The 17,358-nt window shown below is 43.8% G+C and overlaps 1 protein-coding gene and 1 pseudogene across 3 annotated transcripts in view; both read right to left on the minus strand.

Moving 5' to 3' along the window:
• The window catches only part of ITGAM (integrin subunit alpha M), a 45,824-nt gene that overhangs the window by 24,972 nt on the left and 3,494 nt on the right, over positions 1-17,358 (minus strand). For 2 of the 3 annotated variants that reach the window (XM_023515729.1, XM_012807902.2), the window contains exons 3-12: positions 16,583-16,686; positions 16,216-16,286; positions 15,967-16,084; positions 10,902-11,032; positions 10,334-10,479; positions 9,100-9,253; positions 7,011-7,161; positions 6,281-6,354; positions 5,976-6,105; positions 5,569-5,711 (exon numbers count right to left, since the gene is read on the minus strand). In XM_023515729.1, coding sequence (XP_023371497.1) covers positions 5,569-5,711; positions 5,976-6,105; positions 6,281-6,354; positions 7,011-7,161; positions 9,100-9,253; positions 10,334-10,479; positions 10,902-11,032; positions 15,967-16,084; positions 16,216-16,286; positions 16,583-16,686 — 1,222 coding nt within the window. Of the gene's footprint in view, positions 1-5,568; positions 5,712-5,975; positions 6,106-6,280; positions 6,355-7,010; positions 7,162-9,099; positions 9,254-10,333; positions 10,480-10,887; positions 11,033-15,966; positions 16,085-16,215; positions 16,287-16,582; positions 16,687-17,358 lie in introns of those variants that run through there. The other variant, XM_023515730.1, reaches the window with a different exon arrangement.
• Positions 7,788-8,469, minus strand: LOC105887386 (annotated as a pseudogene).

Genomic DNA, 17,358 nt, shown 5'->3' on the forward strand with positions numbered 1-17,358 from the left:
TTTCATCACCCCCAAAATATTCCCTCATGCCCCATTTTAGTCAACTTTTCTCCTTCAACTACCAACACCTGGCAACAACCAATCTGCTTTCTCTCCTTGTAATTCTGCCTTTTCCAAGATAAGTAAGGAATATATAGGATGGTACAGGATGTAGGATTTTGGTCTGACCTTTTTCACCTACAGCAATTGCACTTAAGATTCATCTGTCTTGTCACATGTATTGGTAATTCGCTCTTTTTTATTGCATATTTGTATCCCCTAGTTGAAGACATTTGGATTTTTTTCTAAATTTTTTTTTTTTTTTTTTTTTGCAGTTTTTGGCTAGGGCTGGGTTTGAACCCGCCACCTCCAGCATATGGGGCCAGCACCCTACTCCTTTGAGACACAGCGCGACCCCTTCTTTCTAATTTTTAATGACTATCGATAGAGCTACTAGAAATATTTGCATACACGTTCTCTTGTGGACATCTGTTTTCATTTATCTTCAGTAAATATTTAGGAATGAGATTGCTGGGATGGTAACTGTACATTAAACTTTATAAGAAATAGTTATTTTAAATTAATTTTATATGGGTAGAGGTTTTTTATTTTAAAGACAAAGCTAAGAAGATAAGAGATTTATTTTTTGACTGGATGTCCAATTTTTCCTGTACCACTTGTTGAACAGACTCTTCATGAAACTTCGTTTGCCCCTTTATTGAAAATCAATTTGGGACCAGGCACCATATTTCACACCTATAATCCCAGGGCTTTGGAAGGTCAAGGTGGGATGATTGCTTAAGATCAGGAGTTTGAGATCAGCTAGGGCAACATAGTGAGACCCCGTCTCTGCAAAAACATTTTCTTTAATTAGCCAGGCGTGGTAGCAGGTGCCTGGAGCTAGATACTTAGGAGAGTCAGGTGGGAAGATCACTTGAGCTCAAGAGTCCAAGGCCACAGTGAGCTATGATCATGACACTGTACTCCAACCTGGGTAACAAAGTGAGACCCCGTTGAAGAAAGAAGAAAGAATAAGGAAGAGGACGCAGAGGAGGAGAAGGAAGAGAAGATCAATTGGTAAAGTATGACATTAATACCCTAAAATATGGGGGGAGGAGACATTAAAGTGTGAGTTTTTGTATGTCATAAAACTGTTACCAGCTTAGACTGTGTATAACAAAAAGATGTTTTATGTAAGCCTCGTAGTATCTACAAAGTAAAAAATCTGTAGTAGACACACCAATGTAAAGAGAAAGGAATCAAAGCATGTCAGCATGCCACTACCAAAATGAATAAATAAACAAAATCACAAAGAAACACAGCAAGAGAGAAAGAATGAAACAAAGGAGCTACAAAAGAGTCAGAAAATAATGAACAAGACAGCAATAATAATTCCTACCAGCAATAATTATTTTAAATGTAAATAGATTAAATTATCTAATCAAGGCTTAGCACCTGTAACTCAGTGTGTAGGGCACCAGCCACATACACCCAAGGTGGTGGGTTTGAGCCCAGCCCAGGCCTGCTAAACAACAATGACAACTGCAATCAAAAAATAGCCAGGCATTGTGGTAGGCACCTGTAATCCCAGCTATTAAGGAGGCTGAGGCAAGAGAATCAGTTAAGCCCAAGAGTTTGAGGTTGCTGTGAGCTATGATGTCACAGCACTCTACCAAGGGTGACATAATGAAATTCTGTCTCAAAAAAATAATTATCTGATCAAAAGACACAGAGTGTCTGAATGGATTTTAAAATCCAGTTACATGCTGCCTATAAGGAACTCAATTTAGATTTAAGAACCCACAAAGATTGAAAGTGAAGGGATGGAAAAAGAGATCCCATCTAAATGTCAACTAAAAGAGAGCCATATTTATTAACATAGCAGACTAAATAGACCTTATGTCAAAACTGCCATAAGAGACAAAGGAGGTCATTAAATAATAATAAAGGAATCAAATCATCAAGAGGATGTACCAATTAAAAAAATACATGCCCCCAACATCAGAGCACCTAAAAAGATTAAGCAAATACTAGCAGAACTAATGGGAGAAATAGACAGCATTATAATAATAGTGACATTATATTATAATAATATGTATTAGGGGACTTCAATATCCCACTTTCAACATGGGTCGAATGTCCCGACAGAACATCAATAAGGAAACAACACTAGATCAACATATGCAGAACATTCCATCCAACAGCTACAGAATACATAACCTTTTCAAACACACATGAAATAGTATTTAGATAGATCATATGTTAGATTACAAAACAAGTCTTAAAAAATTCAAGAAGACTGAAATCATATCAAGTAGATTTTCATCATCTTGCCCCAGGTAAAATGGCTTTTTTGGGAGACAGTCTCACTCTGTCACCCTGGGGTTGAGGGGTTGAGTGCTATGGCATCATAGCTCACAGCAACCTCAAACTCTTGGGGTCAAGTGATCCTCTTGCTTCAGCCTCCCAAGCTATTTTTTAGAGATGGGGTCTCCCTCCTAGAGTGCTAGGATTATAGGCATGAGCCACCACACTTGGCCCTAAAGTGGCTTTTATCCAAAAGAATAAATGAATGTTAGCAAGGATGCAGAGAAAGAGGAATGCTAGTACACTGTTGGTAGGAATAGAAGTTAGTACGGCCACTATGAAAAACAGCATAGAGATTCCTCAAAAACTTAAAAATAGAACTTCTAGGTATAGATTCAAAAGAAAAAGAACCAGTATCATCAAAGAGATATCTGCACTCCCATGTTTATTGCAACACTATTCATAATAACTAAGATATAGACTCAGTCTAAGTGTTCATCAATGGAGGAATGGATAAAGAAAACGTGGTACAAATACACAACGAACTATTATCCAGGATTTTTTTTTTTTTTTTTGAGACTCAGTCTTACTATGTTGCCCTCGGTAGAATGCTGTGGCATCACAGCTCACAGCAACCTCCAACTCTTGGGCTTAAGTGATTCTCTAACCTCAGCCTCCCAAGTAACTGAGATTACAGGTGCCCACCACAACGCTCAGCTATTTTTTTGTTGTAGTTGTCATTGTTGTTTAGCTGGCCCAGGCTGGGTTCAAACCCACCAGCCTCAGTGTGTGTATCTGGCGTCATAACCACTGTGCTATGTGCTGAGCCTATCCAGGATTTTTATTGCATTGACTCTATAGATCAGTGGTTCTCAACCTGTGGGTCAGAACCCATTTGGACTGTATTAAAGGTTCGCAGCATTAGGAAGGTTGAGAGCCACTGCTATGGATCAACTGTGAGAGAACTCACATCTTAACAATATTGGGATTCCAACATTCCAGTCCAGGACCACCAAATATCTCTCCATTTGTTTCAGTCTTTGATTTCTCTCCTTAATGTTTTGTAATTTTCAGCATACAGGCATAGTAGACATTTGGTTAGGTTTATACCTAAGTATTACCTGGTCCTTGGCACTATCGTAAAAGACACTTTTTATTTAAATGTCTAATCGTTTACTGACATTATTACTGAAATTATTTTTAATAACAATAATTTAATCATTTATTTAATTATTTGATAACTACTGGATAATAACAAATACAAATTATTTTTACATATTGATCTTGCATCTTCCAAATTTACTGAAATAACCTATAATTTATAGCAGCTACTTTACAGTCTTTGATATTTTCTATGAAATAGTGTCATCTCCAAATAAAGATATTTTTATTTCTTCTTTTCCACTCTGAATGCTTTTTTCCTTCTTTTTCTTGCTTTATTGCACTAGCTCTTCCATGATGACTAGGAATAGCGAAAGTGGACATTCTTACCTTATTTCCAATTTTAGGAGAAAAGCATTCTCTTTCGCTTTTAAGTATAATGCCAGCTGTAAATGATGTTTTGTAAATGTTCTTTTACAGGTTGAGGAATTTCCCGTTGGTTTACTAGTTTGCTGAGTCTTTAAACATGAAAGGATGTTGTATGTATTTTGTCAAATCATTTTCCTATATGTATGAAGATAATTACATGTTTTTCCTTCTCTGATCTGCTGTTATAGTGAATTTCAGTGATTTTTTTAATGGCTTTTTAAAATTGAGTTAAAACTTACTTCACGTAAAATGCACCATTTTACATGAGTGTTGTTGTGTAACTATCACCTCTAATTCCAGAACACTTCCATCTCTCCAGAATGAAACTTTCTATCTGTTAGCAACCACTCCCAATCCCCACTCCCTCCCACATCCCCTGGAAACCACTGATCTAATTCTTCCCTCTGTGGATTTGTGAATTTTGAATTGGGAAGTGTGAGTCCTCTAACTCTGTTCTCCTTTAAGTAGCTGGGATTACAGGCTTGTGCCACCACTCCCAGCTGTACATTGATTTTTCAAACACTGAACAAGTCCTTCATGCCTGAGATAAACCACACCTATCCTTCTTTCTGTTGTTTTCTTCCCCCACTCCTCCCATCCCAAACACCTGCACTCTGAACTCTTTCCTATACTCTCCTCCCTCCCATGGTCCTTCTCTTTCCCCTCCCCTCCCCTTCACTTCTCTCCTTCTTCTGTCTTAGGCCTTGACTTAACTGTCACTTCCTCCAGGAAGCCTTCCCAATGCCCTTATGTAAGTGCCCCTCCCATTTGCTCTCATAAGTTTAAGCATTTATCACCCTTGATGGTAATTTGCAAGAGTTTGTGTATAGCAGGGCAGTTGACCAACCATCCCCCCTCATGTGATCCTTGACCACACACACAAAACAAGTAACATCACAGCCACACTTGACTTCTTGGAATTCCCCTAACACTCTCCTCCACCCACCCTTTATATGTGCCAGGCACTGACAGCATCACTGGTCAGTGTGTGTAAAACATTTGAAAAGACCATGTGAAGTATTTGACTATTAGCAAAGAATTATGAAAAGCTGTTTGAATATCAGGGCAAAGTGGTTTCATTCACATTAATTGCAGACCAAAAAGGACCAGTGATGAAAATTAAAGAAAAGCACACAGAACCACAGACACAATATCATGGATGCAGCCCTGTTGCAGGAATTCGCAAGAATGGTTTTGACTAGAGATTTTTGCCTCACACACCAATTCCCACATAATATGCAACTATATAGATTTTTCAGGGGGTGACATTCAAAATATTAAAGCACTAGGGCTGCATAGGGATCAAGGAATAATACTTGGAGCTTGACTGGAGCAGGCCCTGGAGGTCCCCCAAGGTGTTCTACCTGACCCCATAGTTGCTGGATCATAGGAAAGTCCAAAGGGTACTGGGAAAAGAGGCAGAGTGTAGGGGTGAGGGGGAAGTAGCCATTTATCAACAGATAAGGAACTATTTTAATATTTTATAACTAATATGGCTGTACGGGTTACATGCCAGTTGAATACCAGCTCTGAGATCAGCTCTGTATAGGTCAAGCATTCTTATTTATTATTGTTAGTTGGAAAAGCTAAGGATGTAGCATTCTGAAATACAAAAGCTGATCCCATGACTCCCCAGTTCAAAGCTCTCTGAAGGCGCCTTTACAAGAATCAACCATGAATGGCATTTGACAATGTCAATCCTAGGACCTCTCAGCCCCGAGGGAACCTTTGTTTGCACATTCATGCACTCACCTGGCTACCCTTGACAGCAGCGTTGAACTCCCAGGTGCCGAAATTCTGTCTGAACATCACCACCAGGCCAATGTGCTGATGTCGGGGTGCCCCCAGAACCAGACTTTGCACCCGATTCCGTGAGATGACTGCAGCAGCATAACCTGGAGATGACGGGCTAAGCAGTGAAATACTTCCTCTGCCCCCTTCTCCACCATGCAAACCCATCCATTGAACAGAACAATGGGGCAGCCCAATGCTTGGCAGGTTGAACTGAGCCCTGCATTATATTCTTCTTTATAAATATAATAAAAATTAAATTTTGAAATTTCTATCTTTAAAGCCATCCCAAAGGCCTACAAAAGATCCAATGACATCTACAGTAGTTGAGTTATGCCACATCCTGAACCTCTGCCCTCCCCACTTACCCAAGTAAGCATCATTCATGTCTGAATCTACTCTGGTTGTGTTGATGAAGCTGAATTTTTCCTTTGATGTGTACAGAAAGGCTCCACCAGACCAGTCAAAGCTTCCCACAGCACCCAGCAAGGGACCATTCTGGGGAAAGGGGTAGGAAAGGATTGATGAGAAAGAGAGAAAGGACCACTGCTACCCAACGAAGAGGTAACCCCCAGTAAGTACCTATCACAGAGAAGAACCTCCAAACCCTTAAACCTCCTCTATCTCTTTCTCTTTTCACTCCCTGCCCTCAACTTAATGAAGAACCACTTACAGAGGTGATAGCTGCACTGAAGCCTTCCTGAGACATCTCATGCTCAAAGGAACTGGTACTTCCCATCTGAGTACCTGTGAGGAGAACTTTCTACATTAAAGAAAGCAGAAGTACCTAGAACAAATGCTAGAAACTCAAATGCTTTGAGGAACAAACAGAAGGAGGCTCAGGTGGAATTTGTGTAGAACTGGAGAGCACATGCCCCTCTTAAAGGGATGGCATCTATTCAGCGCCAGCTACTTCTTGCCAAGCAGGAATGTGGTCCTCAAAGTGGCTAATCCTTCAACTTTCCAAGATAAGCCATAAATCCAGATTGTATATAAACCCCCCAATTACTAAATTACTTTTATTCAACAGATATTTATTGAGCACCTTCTGTATACCAGGCACAATTTTAGGCAGCAGGGACATAACAGTGAACTAAACTGACAAATGTTGGCAACACATCCAAATTTGGGGGAAAAAACACCATGTGGGATGTGACTCCCCCACACTCCAACTTATCAGCCTGTAACCAAGACTTGCAAAATTAGAGGTAAGAATGTAGATGCTTTGATTCAAAGAAATTGACCACCTGAGGCCAGGGTGGCTGGGAGCTGGAGGAAGTGAAGAGTTGATACTGGCAGTCAGGATACCAAGGGTTAGGAGGGTCTAGTTTCTAGAGGGGAATATATGTTTGGGGTTAGAGAGTACCTCTGGAGCTGTTCTGGGAACACAGATGCCTGCTCACCCTCAATCGCAAAGATCTTTTCCTGCAGCTGGTTCTGAATGGTCTTTAGAGCTTCAAAGTTAGTCACCCGGAACACGTGATCACGAGGTGGCTTGGATGCAATGGTATTAAGCTCTTGGATGGATTTCATACTGTTGAAGGCATCTCCCACCTGTTGCCAAGGAACAGAGGCCAGGTCATACACTGCCTAAGGGTAACAGCATCATCTAGCAAAGAAAATCATGCAGGAAAAGAATCTGAAACATGATTTGTGAAATGAGAGAATGTACCGGAAGGCCCTGGGACAGAGCTTCAAAGTATAGGAAGCTTCTGAGAGCTAAAAAGCCTTTGGTCCATTTGCCATGCCATGCTTCCCAGAGGAAGGGGAGATTTTTTTTTTTAATATGAGGGTATTTCCTACTTGCTAAGCTATGCATCAGTGATAATATCTTTTTCTATGTTACACAAAGTGTTATGGTAGTTTGATTACACTGAGATCCTAACTCTCTTCCTGTTCCTTTGTCCAAGTTCTTTCCCCAAAGCTTTGCTGTGCCATCCTACTCTTTTTTTTCCCTAGTAATGAGTAGTGTGATGTTAATATCCAGGAAAGTAAAACCAATAGTCACCTCTGCAGTAGCTCACTAACAACTGCTACCACACAGAGGCCAATGTTCCAGAGCTTAAAAATAAGTATCAACACAATTGAGGACCCTTCCACTATAGATAGGGTGGGATGCTGTATACATACTACTAATGACGGTCACACCTCAAAATGCATGTAGTCACATCCATCCTCCTTCAGGCAGTAGATCCCCTATACTTGTCATGTAGATCAGCTACACTGTCACTGGAGACATAGATCCAACCACCCTCCCATACGTGGTAGAGGTTGACTGAACCTCCTGAGTAGGCATCTCTGTACATGGTTTGGTAGATGGCTCAACAGGCCAGATCATAGGCCTGCTCCACTTTCAGATCATAGGAGTAGCCCCAGTCCATGACCCCATAAACATACACAGAGCCAGAACCTACAGAGAAGGTGACCCCCAAGATCTGGTTCCTTTCACTATCCACATGGTAGAGGCCAGGGCCTCTCTTATACCAGTTACAGATCATTGGTAAGCAGCTTAGAGGCAGCTGCTATGGAAATGCGCTCCTTATTTCAAAGCTCATAGACCCAACATTGCTGAGCCAACAGCTGCTCCCAGAAGCTACAATCTGCTTCACCCCCAGTCATGGTGCCCAAGAGGTAAACATTGGTCTCTATCACCTTCTTCACTATCTGGGAGGCAATGTAAGCACCTGCTATAGCTCTGGAGTCAGCTGCAACTATGACTCCGTAGCACAACTTGAAGGCTGGATGGTTCCATGAAGCATTTGGCTCCTCTGGGACACCCTGGCTGGGTGAGCCCAGGTTTGGGCCATCACTGGGACTCCCTGGACCTAGATCTAGCTGATCTGCATGTCCTCTGAGTCAAAAAAAACCCACATGGTTTCACCAGTAGTGGCCTCTGTCATCCTTGTCTTAATAAAGTAATCTGCCTCACTCACTGTCTCTGGGCTTAGCCATGGGTCTTGCTTTAGCCCATGGATGTTGTCAAATGTAATGCAAACAGAGGCTTGAAAAAGCACTTGCAACATCTACCCTTGCTCTCTTGTTTCTCTGCTTTCACCATGAAAACATGCCCAGGGTAGCCCACTGGAAAATAAGACCCAGGGAGTGAAGAGTACAATCACCCCAGTTGTTCCAACAAAGGCCATCTAGTTCAGTAGACAGACATAGTTGGCAACCCTCAGAAATGAAGAGAGCCTAGCCAAGATCAGCAGATCTGCCTGACAACCTGCAGTTGATTACAGATGTGTGAGTGAGCCCAGCTAAGACCAGAAAAACCTGCCCAGTTGACCTACAGGCTTATTTGTTATTTTAAGCCACTGAATTTTTGAAGTTTGTTATACAGCATTATTGTGACAACAGATAACTGATACAGGTGCATATGAGCTAGCAATAACCCTTTCCTCACTCTGAGTTTACTCATATTTCACTTCAAATTGAAGAGAGGGTGTATCCAAATAGAAAACCTCAGCAGAAGTGTCAGGCCATATTTCCTACCCCAATGACATAGCGAATGACTCCTTCTTTGTCTGCCTCAGGGATGACATCCTCATACTTCAAAGGATCACCAAACTTTTCTCCATCTGTTATGACAACTAGGATCTTAAGGGCATTCTCACGGGCTCCTTTGGTGACATTAAACAGTTCTCTTCTGTGCAGGGAAAAGAAGGGACAAAGTCAAATGCAAGTAGACAGAGATGTTATTAATGTTAGGAAAGAAAAGTCAGCAGAGTCACAGACACAGATACAGCTGGGCTCTGCCTAGGAGAAGCTTAGCCTCTCCTGGGTCTTAACACTGAGATATGACTGCCCCAAGACCTGGAAGGCCAGGAGAGAGAAAGGAAGCCTTCACGCCTATGTATACTTTTCCATAGCTTGGTTGTTTTTTGTTTTTTGGTGTTTTATTTATTTATATTTTTTTTTTGAGACAGAGTCTCAAGCTGTCACCCTGGGTAGAGTGTCATGGTGTCACAGCTCACAGCAACCTCAAACTCTTGGGTTTAAGCGATTCTCTTACCTCAGCCTCCCCAGTAGCTGGCACTACAGGCACCCACCACAACGCCTGGCTATTTTTTGGCTGAAATGTCGTTGTTATTTTAGCTGGCCCAGGCTGGGTTCAAACCCACCACCTTTGGTGTATGTGGCCAGCGCCCTACCCACTGAGCTACAGGGACTGCCCATAGCTTGGTTTTTTAAACTGAATGCTATCATTTCCAATTTTTTTTTAAGTTTAAAGAAATAAATTTAATTAGGCCTTCATCTAACCTCTTCTAGAACACTGCACTAGCTCTCTAGCACACCTGGGACTCTCGAGTCCTTCCTGCACTTCTGTCCCAACCCTACCCTCTCCTCCACATACACACACACACACACCCCGAAATCAGTATGAACTTTCCAAAATAAAGTGTGGGGATGTCTCCCCACTGTTTAAAACCTTCAATGGATCCCCAACTGGCTATAAAGTTGCCTTTAGTGATCTGACCTCAACCAACCCTTCTAGCCTCCCTCAAGCCACCTTTTTCTCTCACTTCCCCGCTTTACCCTCACCTTTACTCACACTTGTTTTTCATGAACACAGTAGGCATGGTCCCTCCACACCTTTCCCACGCTGTTTCCTCCCCTGGAAACACCCTGAACCCCAGCCGTGCATGAACAACTCCTTTCATCCTTCCTAGCCCAGCTAAAAGTATCTCCTCCTCTTCCCACCCTTACCAAAGAGGGAAGAGCTTACACTACTTTGCGGATTCCTGTGGCAGTATGCGTCCTCCCCTGCAGCTGTTTCACTGGCCTCAACAGGGATTTGGGGTTGGGGTTTTCCTGGAAGTCTTTGAAGGTGAAATGAGTCCAGAAGTCATCAGAGTACTGCATCAAAGCAAACTGGAAGAGGGCACCTGGTATTACACTGGAGAAGGTGTCCCCACTCCCTTAAACATCTTCCAACAAGCCCTACCTAAATCTTGAAACACTGAAACATTTCAGTCTCCAATTCCTTCCCTGCCCTGCCCCTAGTCCCTCTTCCATCAGAGATCAGCCATCAGCTCCCACTTCTTCTCAATACCAGAATTCAGCCAGAAATGTGATGCTGGTTTCATCTCCCAAGCCAGTCCCTATCAATCAGTCAGGGTTGCCTGTTTTACAAAAGGCTGAAAGAATGCTGAAGCTACATCCAGAAAAAGGAGGAAAGAAGACCACAGTGGATTGTCAACTTGGCAATGTCTACAATTGAAGTAGGAGAACGCAGTAGGCAAGCATCTGCCACCCCCATATGGGCTGTTCCTAACCTACCCATTGGCCCTCACCAAGGTTTTGGACTTTACAAATTGCTCCATCACAGTTGAGACAAAATCCTTCATCCGCTGAAAGTCAATTGGGTTGATGCTACCAGAGCCATCAATTAAGAAGGCAATGTCACTATCCTGTTGAGGACACCCTAGGGAAGAAGAAGAAAAAGAGTATGAATCAATTAAGTGATTAGAGACTTGGTGCTCATTTATTCCTTGCTTAACAGCTCTCTGCTGAGCAATGAGAATAACAAGTAAACAAGATTCAATCCATGCTCCAAGCTAGATAAAAACATAATAAACAAAGTGGTATGGGAACTTTGGGGCCCATGGGAGTCAGGGAAAATGGTGACATTCAACTGGATCATGATGAACAAGAAATGTTATAATTTGCCAGAAATACAAAGAAAGAAAGAAATTATAGAAAAAGGAATAGCTCATTTCAGGGTACGTTGGATGTGCTCCCCTCTGCCTCCACCCCTATACCCACATCTATCCTTCTCCACTCAGCTCTGTGGCCCAGGAAGTCAACTTATATAGATCTCATCACCAGTGTTCTTTTGGGGTCAACAGGAGGGGAGTGAGATCAGGGTCTTATCCCTGATCCTTATCCTTATCCTCCCATGTGAGGTTGTCTTGAGCCAACTATGTCCTTAACAAAAGACCACTGCTCCTCTCAAGGACGTGTGCTCCATGTAACTCTCTGGATTCTGGTGACCTGACCCTCTCCTCATCCCATCAGCCTAGGGGTGGTAACAGGTCTGCTCTGCTGTGCTTAGACTATCCTGATGGCTCCCTTAGACCCTATCACACCTTTATACTTAGTCCTTTTATAAATACACCCTCCTCAAATTACTGTGATTGGGTTGTGCCATCTTTCCTAGTTGAGACTCTGAGTGATACAAAGAAGATGAGGCCCAAATGGATTCTGAAAGAATCAAAGAAAGCCATTTATGGAACTGGGGTAAATGTACATGATGGGGATGGAGACAAGGCTCTGACATTAAGCAGAGAACAGCTGGCAAGGGCCTCTCTACTCCCAGGAGAAATTCAACTTTACCCCTAGGCAATGGGGAGCCACTGAAGGTTCTCAGAATAGGAATGACTTGTATTGTATTTTAGAGAGATTGTCAGAGCAGTGAGGAGTTTATACAGCTCTACTCATGATTGCCAAATACTAGAAACAACCCAAAAATCCTTCAGTGCGTGAACAGTGAATGACTGTGGGAAAGCCACACAATGGAACACTGCTCCGCAATGAAAAAGGAGTGAACCTTGGACATGCACAACATCATGGATAAGGCTCAAATGCTAGAGAAAGAAGGCAGTCTCAGGGTGGTGCCTGTGGCTCAAAGGAGTAGGGCATCAGCCCCATATGCCGGAGGTGGCAGGTTCAAACCCAGCCCCAACCAAGAACTGCAAAGAAAAAAAAAAGGCAGTCTCAAAAGGTTACAATTCCATTTATGTAACATTCTTGAAAAGACAGAAAACCATAGTGATAGAGAAGAGACTAATGGCTGCCAGAAGCTGGGGGAGTGGGGGGGCGGGAGAACAGCAGGAAAGAAGTTTTAGGGAGATAAAGGAACTTTTGTGCCCCGATTACAGACAGTGATTGTTACACAAAATATGTTCAACATGAATATGTTAAAATTCATGGCTGAACGCTCAAAGAAAAACAGGTCCATTTTACTGTATTAAAAAATAATATAGGCTGGGTGCGGTGGCTAGCACCTATAATCCTAGTGCTCTGGGAGGCTGAGGGATGTGGATCCCTTGAGCTCAGGAGTTGGAGACCAACCTGAGCAAGAGCAAGACCCCATCTCTACAAATAGAAAAACTAGCCAGGTGTCATGGCAGGCACCTGTATTCCCAGCTACTAGTGAGGCTGAGGCAAGAGGATCCCTTGAACCCAGAAGTTTGAGGTTGCTGTCAGCTATGACACCACAGCACTCAACCCCAGGGTGACTGAGTGAAACTCAGCCTCAAAAACAATAATAATAATATAAAATACTCTAAAAAGTATTGGCATTTTTGTGACTAGAAAAGCAGATTCTAATGTTTATGTGGCAACTTTACAAAGCAAACTAGCCAGGAAATTTTTTGAAAATCAGAGATATATTGTTAAGTGAAGAAATCAAGGTACAGAATAGTGTGGGTAGCATGCTACCATTTGTGGCACAAAGGTGAAAAAATATATACGTATGTGTATGTTTGTATACACAGAGTTTCTCCAGAAGAAAACACAAGAAACTGGCAACAGCAGTTTCCTGACCAGAGAGAAGGATATTTTCACAGTATATCTTTTGCTTATTGCATACTGAATTTTAAACCAAGTGCACGCATTACATGTTTATAAGTAACAAGGAACGAAACTAAGAAGTAGTCTTGAACTCCTGGAAGTGAGGTTGTTATAGTCTGAATGTTTCTCCCCTTCAATCTCATGTTGAAATTTGTTCCCCAGTGTTGGAGGTAGGAAGTGTGTGGGTCATGGAGACTGAGCCCTCCTGAATGGCGTGGTGTGCTTTCGAGGTAATGAGTGAGTTCTCAGCAGTGAGTGAGTTCTCACTCTGTTCGTTCACTGGAGAGCTGGTTGTTTAAGAGAGCCTGGCACTCCCTCCTCTCACTCTGGCTCCCTCTCTTGCCATGTGACAGGCCTGCTCCTCCTTCACCTTCTGCCTTGGTTGGAAGCTCCCTGAAGCCCTCACCAGAAGCAGATGCTTACACCAAGCTTCTTCAGCAGCCTGCAGAACCATGAACCAAATAAACCTCTATTTCCTTGTAAGTTACCCTTCATAGAACACAAAATGGACTAAGACAGAAGTTTAAAGAGAGTTGTAGAGATGGGTGACTGAAGCCACAGAACTGATGATATCAGACAGGAAGAACATACAAGCAAGAAGAGAAGTGGAACTCCTGAGGGGATGGGGTAGGCAAAGGAGGACAGCCTGGGGGTGATGCTGAGAAGTCCCAGCAGGGGAGAAGAAAAAAGGAGGAATGTCAGAGACTGGGGTGTCTAGAGGATCTACAGGTCACACCAGCCAGGCCGGTGATTGTGAGGACAGAAAAGAGATTTGGCATTCAGGGTATCAATGATGCCATTGTCAAGATCAAGATCTGTACTGTGGATGCACAGAGAAGCAAGACGTCAGAGGTGAAGAACTGTGAAGGGGAGGTGAGAGAGCCCTTGTAGAAAGGCGAGCTGAAGCCACAGAACTGCTTCAAGAAGCTTAGATGGAGAGATAGCAGAAGATAAGGAGAGACCATGAGAGGGAAGATTGTTTTCATTGCTGTCAATATGGGTGGTTTGTTGTTTTTAAAATATAGGTTGCAGGAGCATGTTTACATTTGGGGGGACATTAAAGTTCCTAGAGAGATGAGGGGGTGAAGAAGTGGGCTTCTTAGTTGGCGCAGCAGAGACCTTCAAAAGCCCAGATGGAAGAATTGGTCATGGAAAGAGGAGAAACAGATCTTTTTCTAAAACCGAGGAAACACTACCAAAGGTGGTGCCGTTATGGAAATTTGAAAAAGAAGAAGGGGGAAGTGGAGGGAGACCATGCCTGGAAGCATCTGTTTTCTCCGTAAAGGAAGGAGGGGCCTCTGAGAAGACTGAAATACAAAGGAGCAGGGCTTAAGAAAGAAAAATTGTGAAAGGGAGGAATTTGGTTCCAGAACCAACTTGGACACAAGCAAAAAAGATGATCAAGCAATTGAAACAAAGCAATGGGAGAAAGCAACATGAACAATTCACTCATTCGTTCATTAATTCTTTCTCTCTGTGTCTCAATCAATAAATGTTGGGGAACAGGGGTGTGGTGGGAAGCCACCAAGATGGTCTGCAGGATTTCCACCTCCTGGCAGTGACACCTTTGCATAATCCCCTCCTCTTGAGCGTGAGCTTGACTTTTTGACTCACTTTAAAAGAGCAGAATATGGCAGAATCAATGAGATGTTACTTCTGAAATTAGATTATAGAAACTATGACTGGTGTCTTGGGTGCCCACTCTCTCTTGCTCTCCTGCTGTCCTGTTCACTTGCTCTAAGGGGAGCCAGCAGCTATTTTGTGAGCTGCCCTAAGGACAGGCCCATGTGTCAAGCGACTGATGGAGGCCTCCAACTGCCAGTGAGGAACTGAGGCCTCAGACCAACAACCATATAAGTGAGCTTAGAAGTAGATCTTCCCCCAGCCAGGCCTTCAGATGAAAGCAATTTGATTGAACAATTTGACTTTAATCTCATAAGACACATTCAGGCAAAGGCACTCAGCAAAGCCATCCCCAGATTCCTGACTTACAGAAACTCTGAGGTAAGGAATACTTGTTGTTTTAAGCTGCTAAGTTCAGAGATAATTTTTTAAGCAACAATAGATAAAGGGCATGTAGCAGCCAACAAGTTAGACAATATCCCTGCTGTCATGGAACCTATGTTACCAAAGAAAAGACAGATAAATAACAGGTAAAATATGAACATGTACATATAAAGAGGGTAAAGCAGGGCCATGTGATGGGGAGTAGTGGCCAGAATGACTAAAGGGCCACACAGGAAAAGCCTCTTGGAAGAGGTGACACATGAGCCAAGATGCCATCAATGGATTGTTGGCTGAGATCTGGGCAAGAGCACAGAGGACCAAAGGAATAGTAAGTACAAAGGCCCTGAGCCAGGACCAGCTGGGTAGGCTTCCTGGAGAAGAAAGGCAGCCAGAGTGGCCGCAGCACAGTGACTGTGGCAGAAGGGATGGGAGGGTTTGGAGAGGTGAGCGGGGCTGAAAAGGCAGCCAGACCAGCAAAGGCTGTGGTTGGGAGATTCAGGCACTTGCTCTAAGGACAATGATGATGACATCTGTGAATTCAGGGTCCCCGAGCCCCTTCTCCCACAAAGGTGAGTGGCCATACCAGGACTTTTCTTAAGTGCCAGCCCCTCGCACCCCCTGCCAGCCTCTCTCTCTCTCTCTCTCACAGCCCAGTTCCCCCACCTCTGCACCTAGACCTCTAAATTATCCCCCAGACTATAAGCAGTCCCCAGCCCAGGCCTATCCCATCTTCTGTCTCATGTTGCCCATCTGTACCCTTGGCCAAAGGCCACCTACCTTTGAGGATCTCTGGGAACCTCTGGGGCTCCTGAAGTAAGTTGGAGCCAAACAGGAAGCAGAAGCCTTTCACGTATGTGTTTTCCTTGCAAGTCTGGTGCACGGTGGGGCCACAGGCCTGAGGGACAGGGTGCCAGTGAAAAAAGGGCTTCTCCGCTCCCTGTCCTTTTCCCCAGCATCTCCACTCTCCACTAGTCCGCCCAATCCCTGCCCCCATCCCAAGACCTTTCTGTGACCAGGGCTACTCACCAGCAGCTGGGGGGGGTTGGTGGCGGCTGCCAGGGACAGACCTAGGGACATGTTCACAGCCTCCGGAGGGACTGAGGGGACAAATATGTGCATAGTCACCCTCAGGGGGATGAGAGCGACTGTGTCTGAGCTGGGCAGGACCCACCTCAACCTGGGAGACACAGAGGACTGACAGGTCAAGGGGCACGGAGGAAGGAATATGACAGGCTCCCCGAGGGTGTCTGGGCAGACTGTACAGATTAGAGGCCACAGAGCCAGACTCCTGTGAACCCCACCACAGATCCCCAGAACATGAGATGCCTGGGAAGACCAGGTGTGCTCACAGGTGGATTCCAGCCCCAGGGCCCAGGCAGGAGCAGTGACTCACCCTGCAGGTGGATGGGCTCGCACATGCCTATGGCATAGTCACACTGGTAGAGGCCACCAGTTTGGTCAGGAGCCTTTATCTCCTGAGGGGCTCCAACCACCACCCTGGAGGGAGAGATGGACTTGAGAAAACCCTAACATCTGGGAGGAAACTCTAACATGACCATGGCAGTTCTACTACCCACAGGGATTCCTGAATTCCCATAAACAGGACAAAAAGATAAGCAAATTTTAAAAATAAGAACATTTTAAATCTCACAATAGGAAGGGTCTTTTTTTCTTTTTCTGAGACAGAGTCTCACTATGTCACCTGGAGTAGAGTGCCGTGACGTCACAGCTCACAGCAACCTCAAACTCTTGGACTTAAGTGATTCCCTTGCCTCAGCCTCCCAAGTAGCTGGGACTACAGGTGCCTGCCACAACGCCCAGCTATTTTTTGATGTTGTTGTAATTGCCATTGTTATTTGGCAGGCCTGGGCCCAGTTCGAACCCACCCTAACCACTGAGCTACAGGGGCCAAGCTGTGGGAAGGGTCTTTATAAGCTCAACACAAAAGCTAGAGATTATTTAGAGATAGATTTTTAAAAAGAGAGAGAGAGAGAAATAGATCAATTTAACCACACAGTCATTTTATTTTTTAATTTTTTATTTTTTGAGACAGAGCCTCAAATTGTCACCTTGGGTAGAGTGCTATGGCATCACAGCTCACAGCAACCTCCAACTCCTGGGCTTAAGTGATTCTCTTGCCTCAGCCTCCCAAGTAGCTGGGACTACAGG

The sequence above is a fragment of the Otolemur garnettii genome, unplaced genomic scaffold, assembly GCF_000181295.1.
Source record: "Otolemur garnettii isolate 467f Iridium unplaced genomic scaffold, OtoGar3 scaffold00077, whole genome shotgun sequence".
Lineage (NCBI taxonomy): Eukaryota > Metazoa > Chordata > Mammalia > Primates > Galagidae > Otolemur > Otolemur garnettii.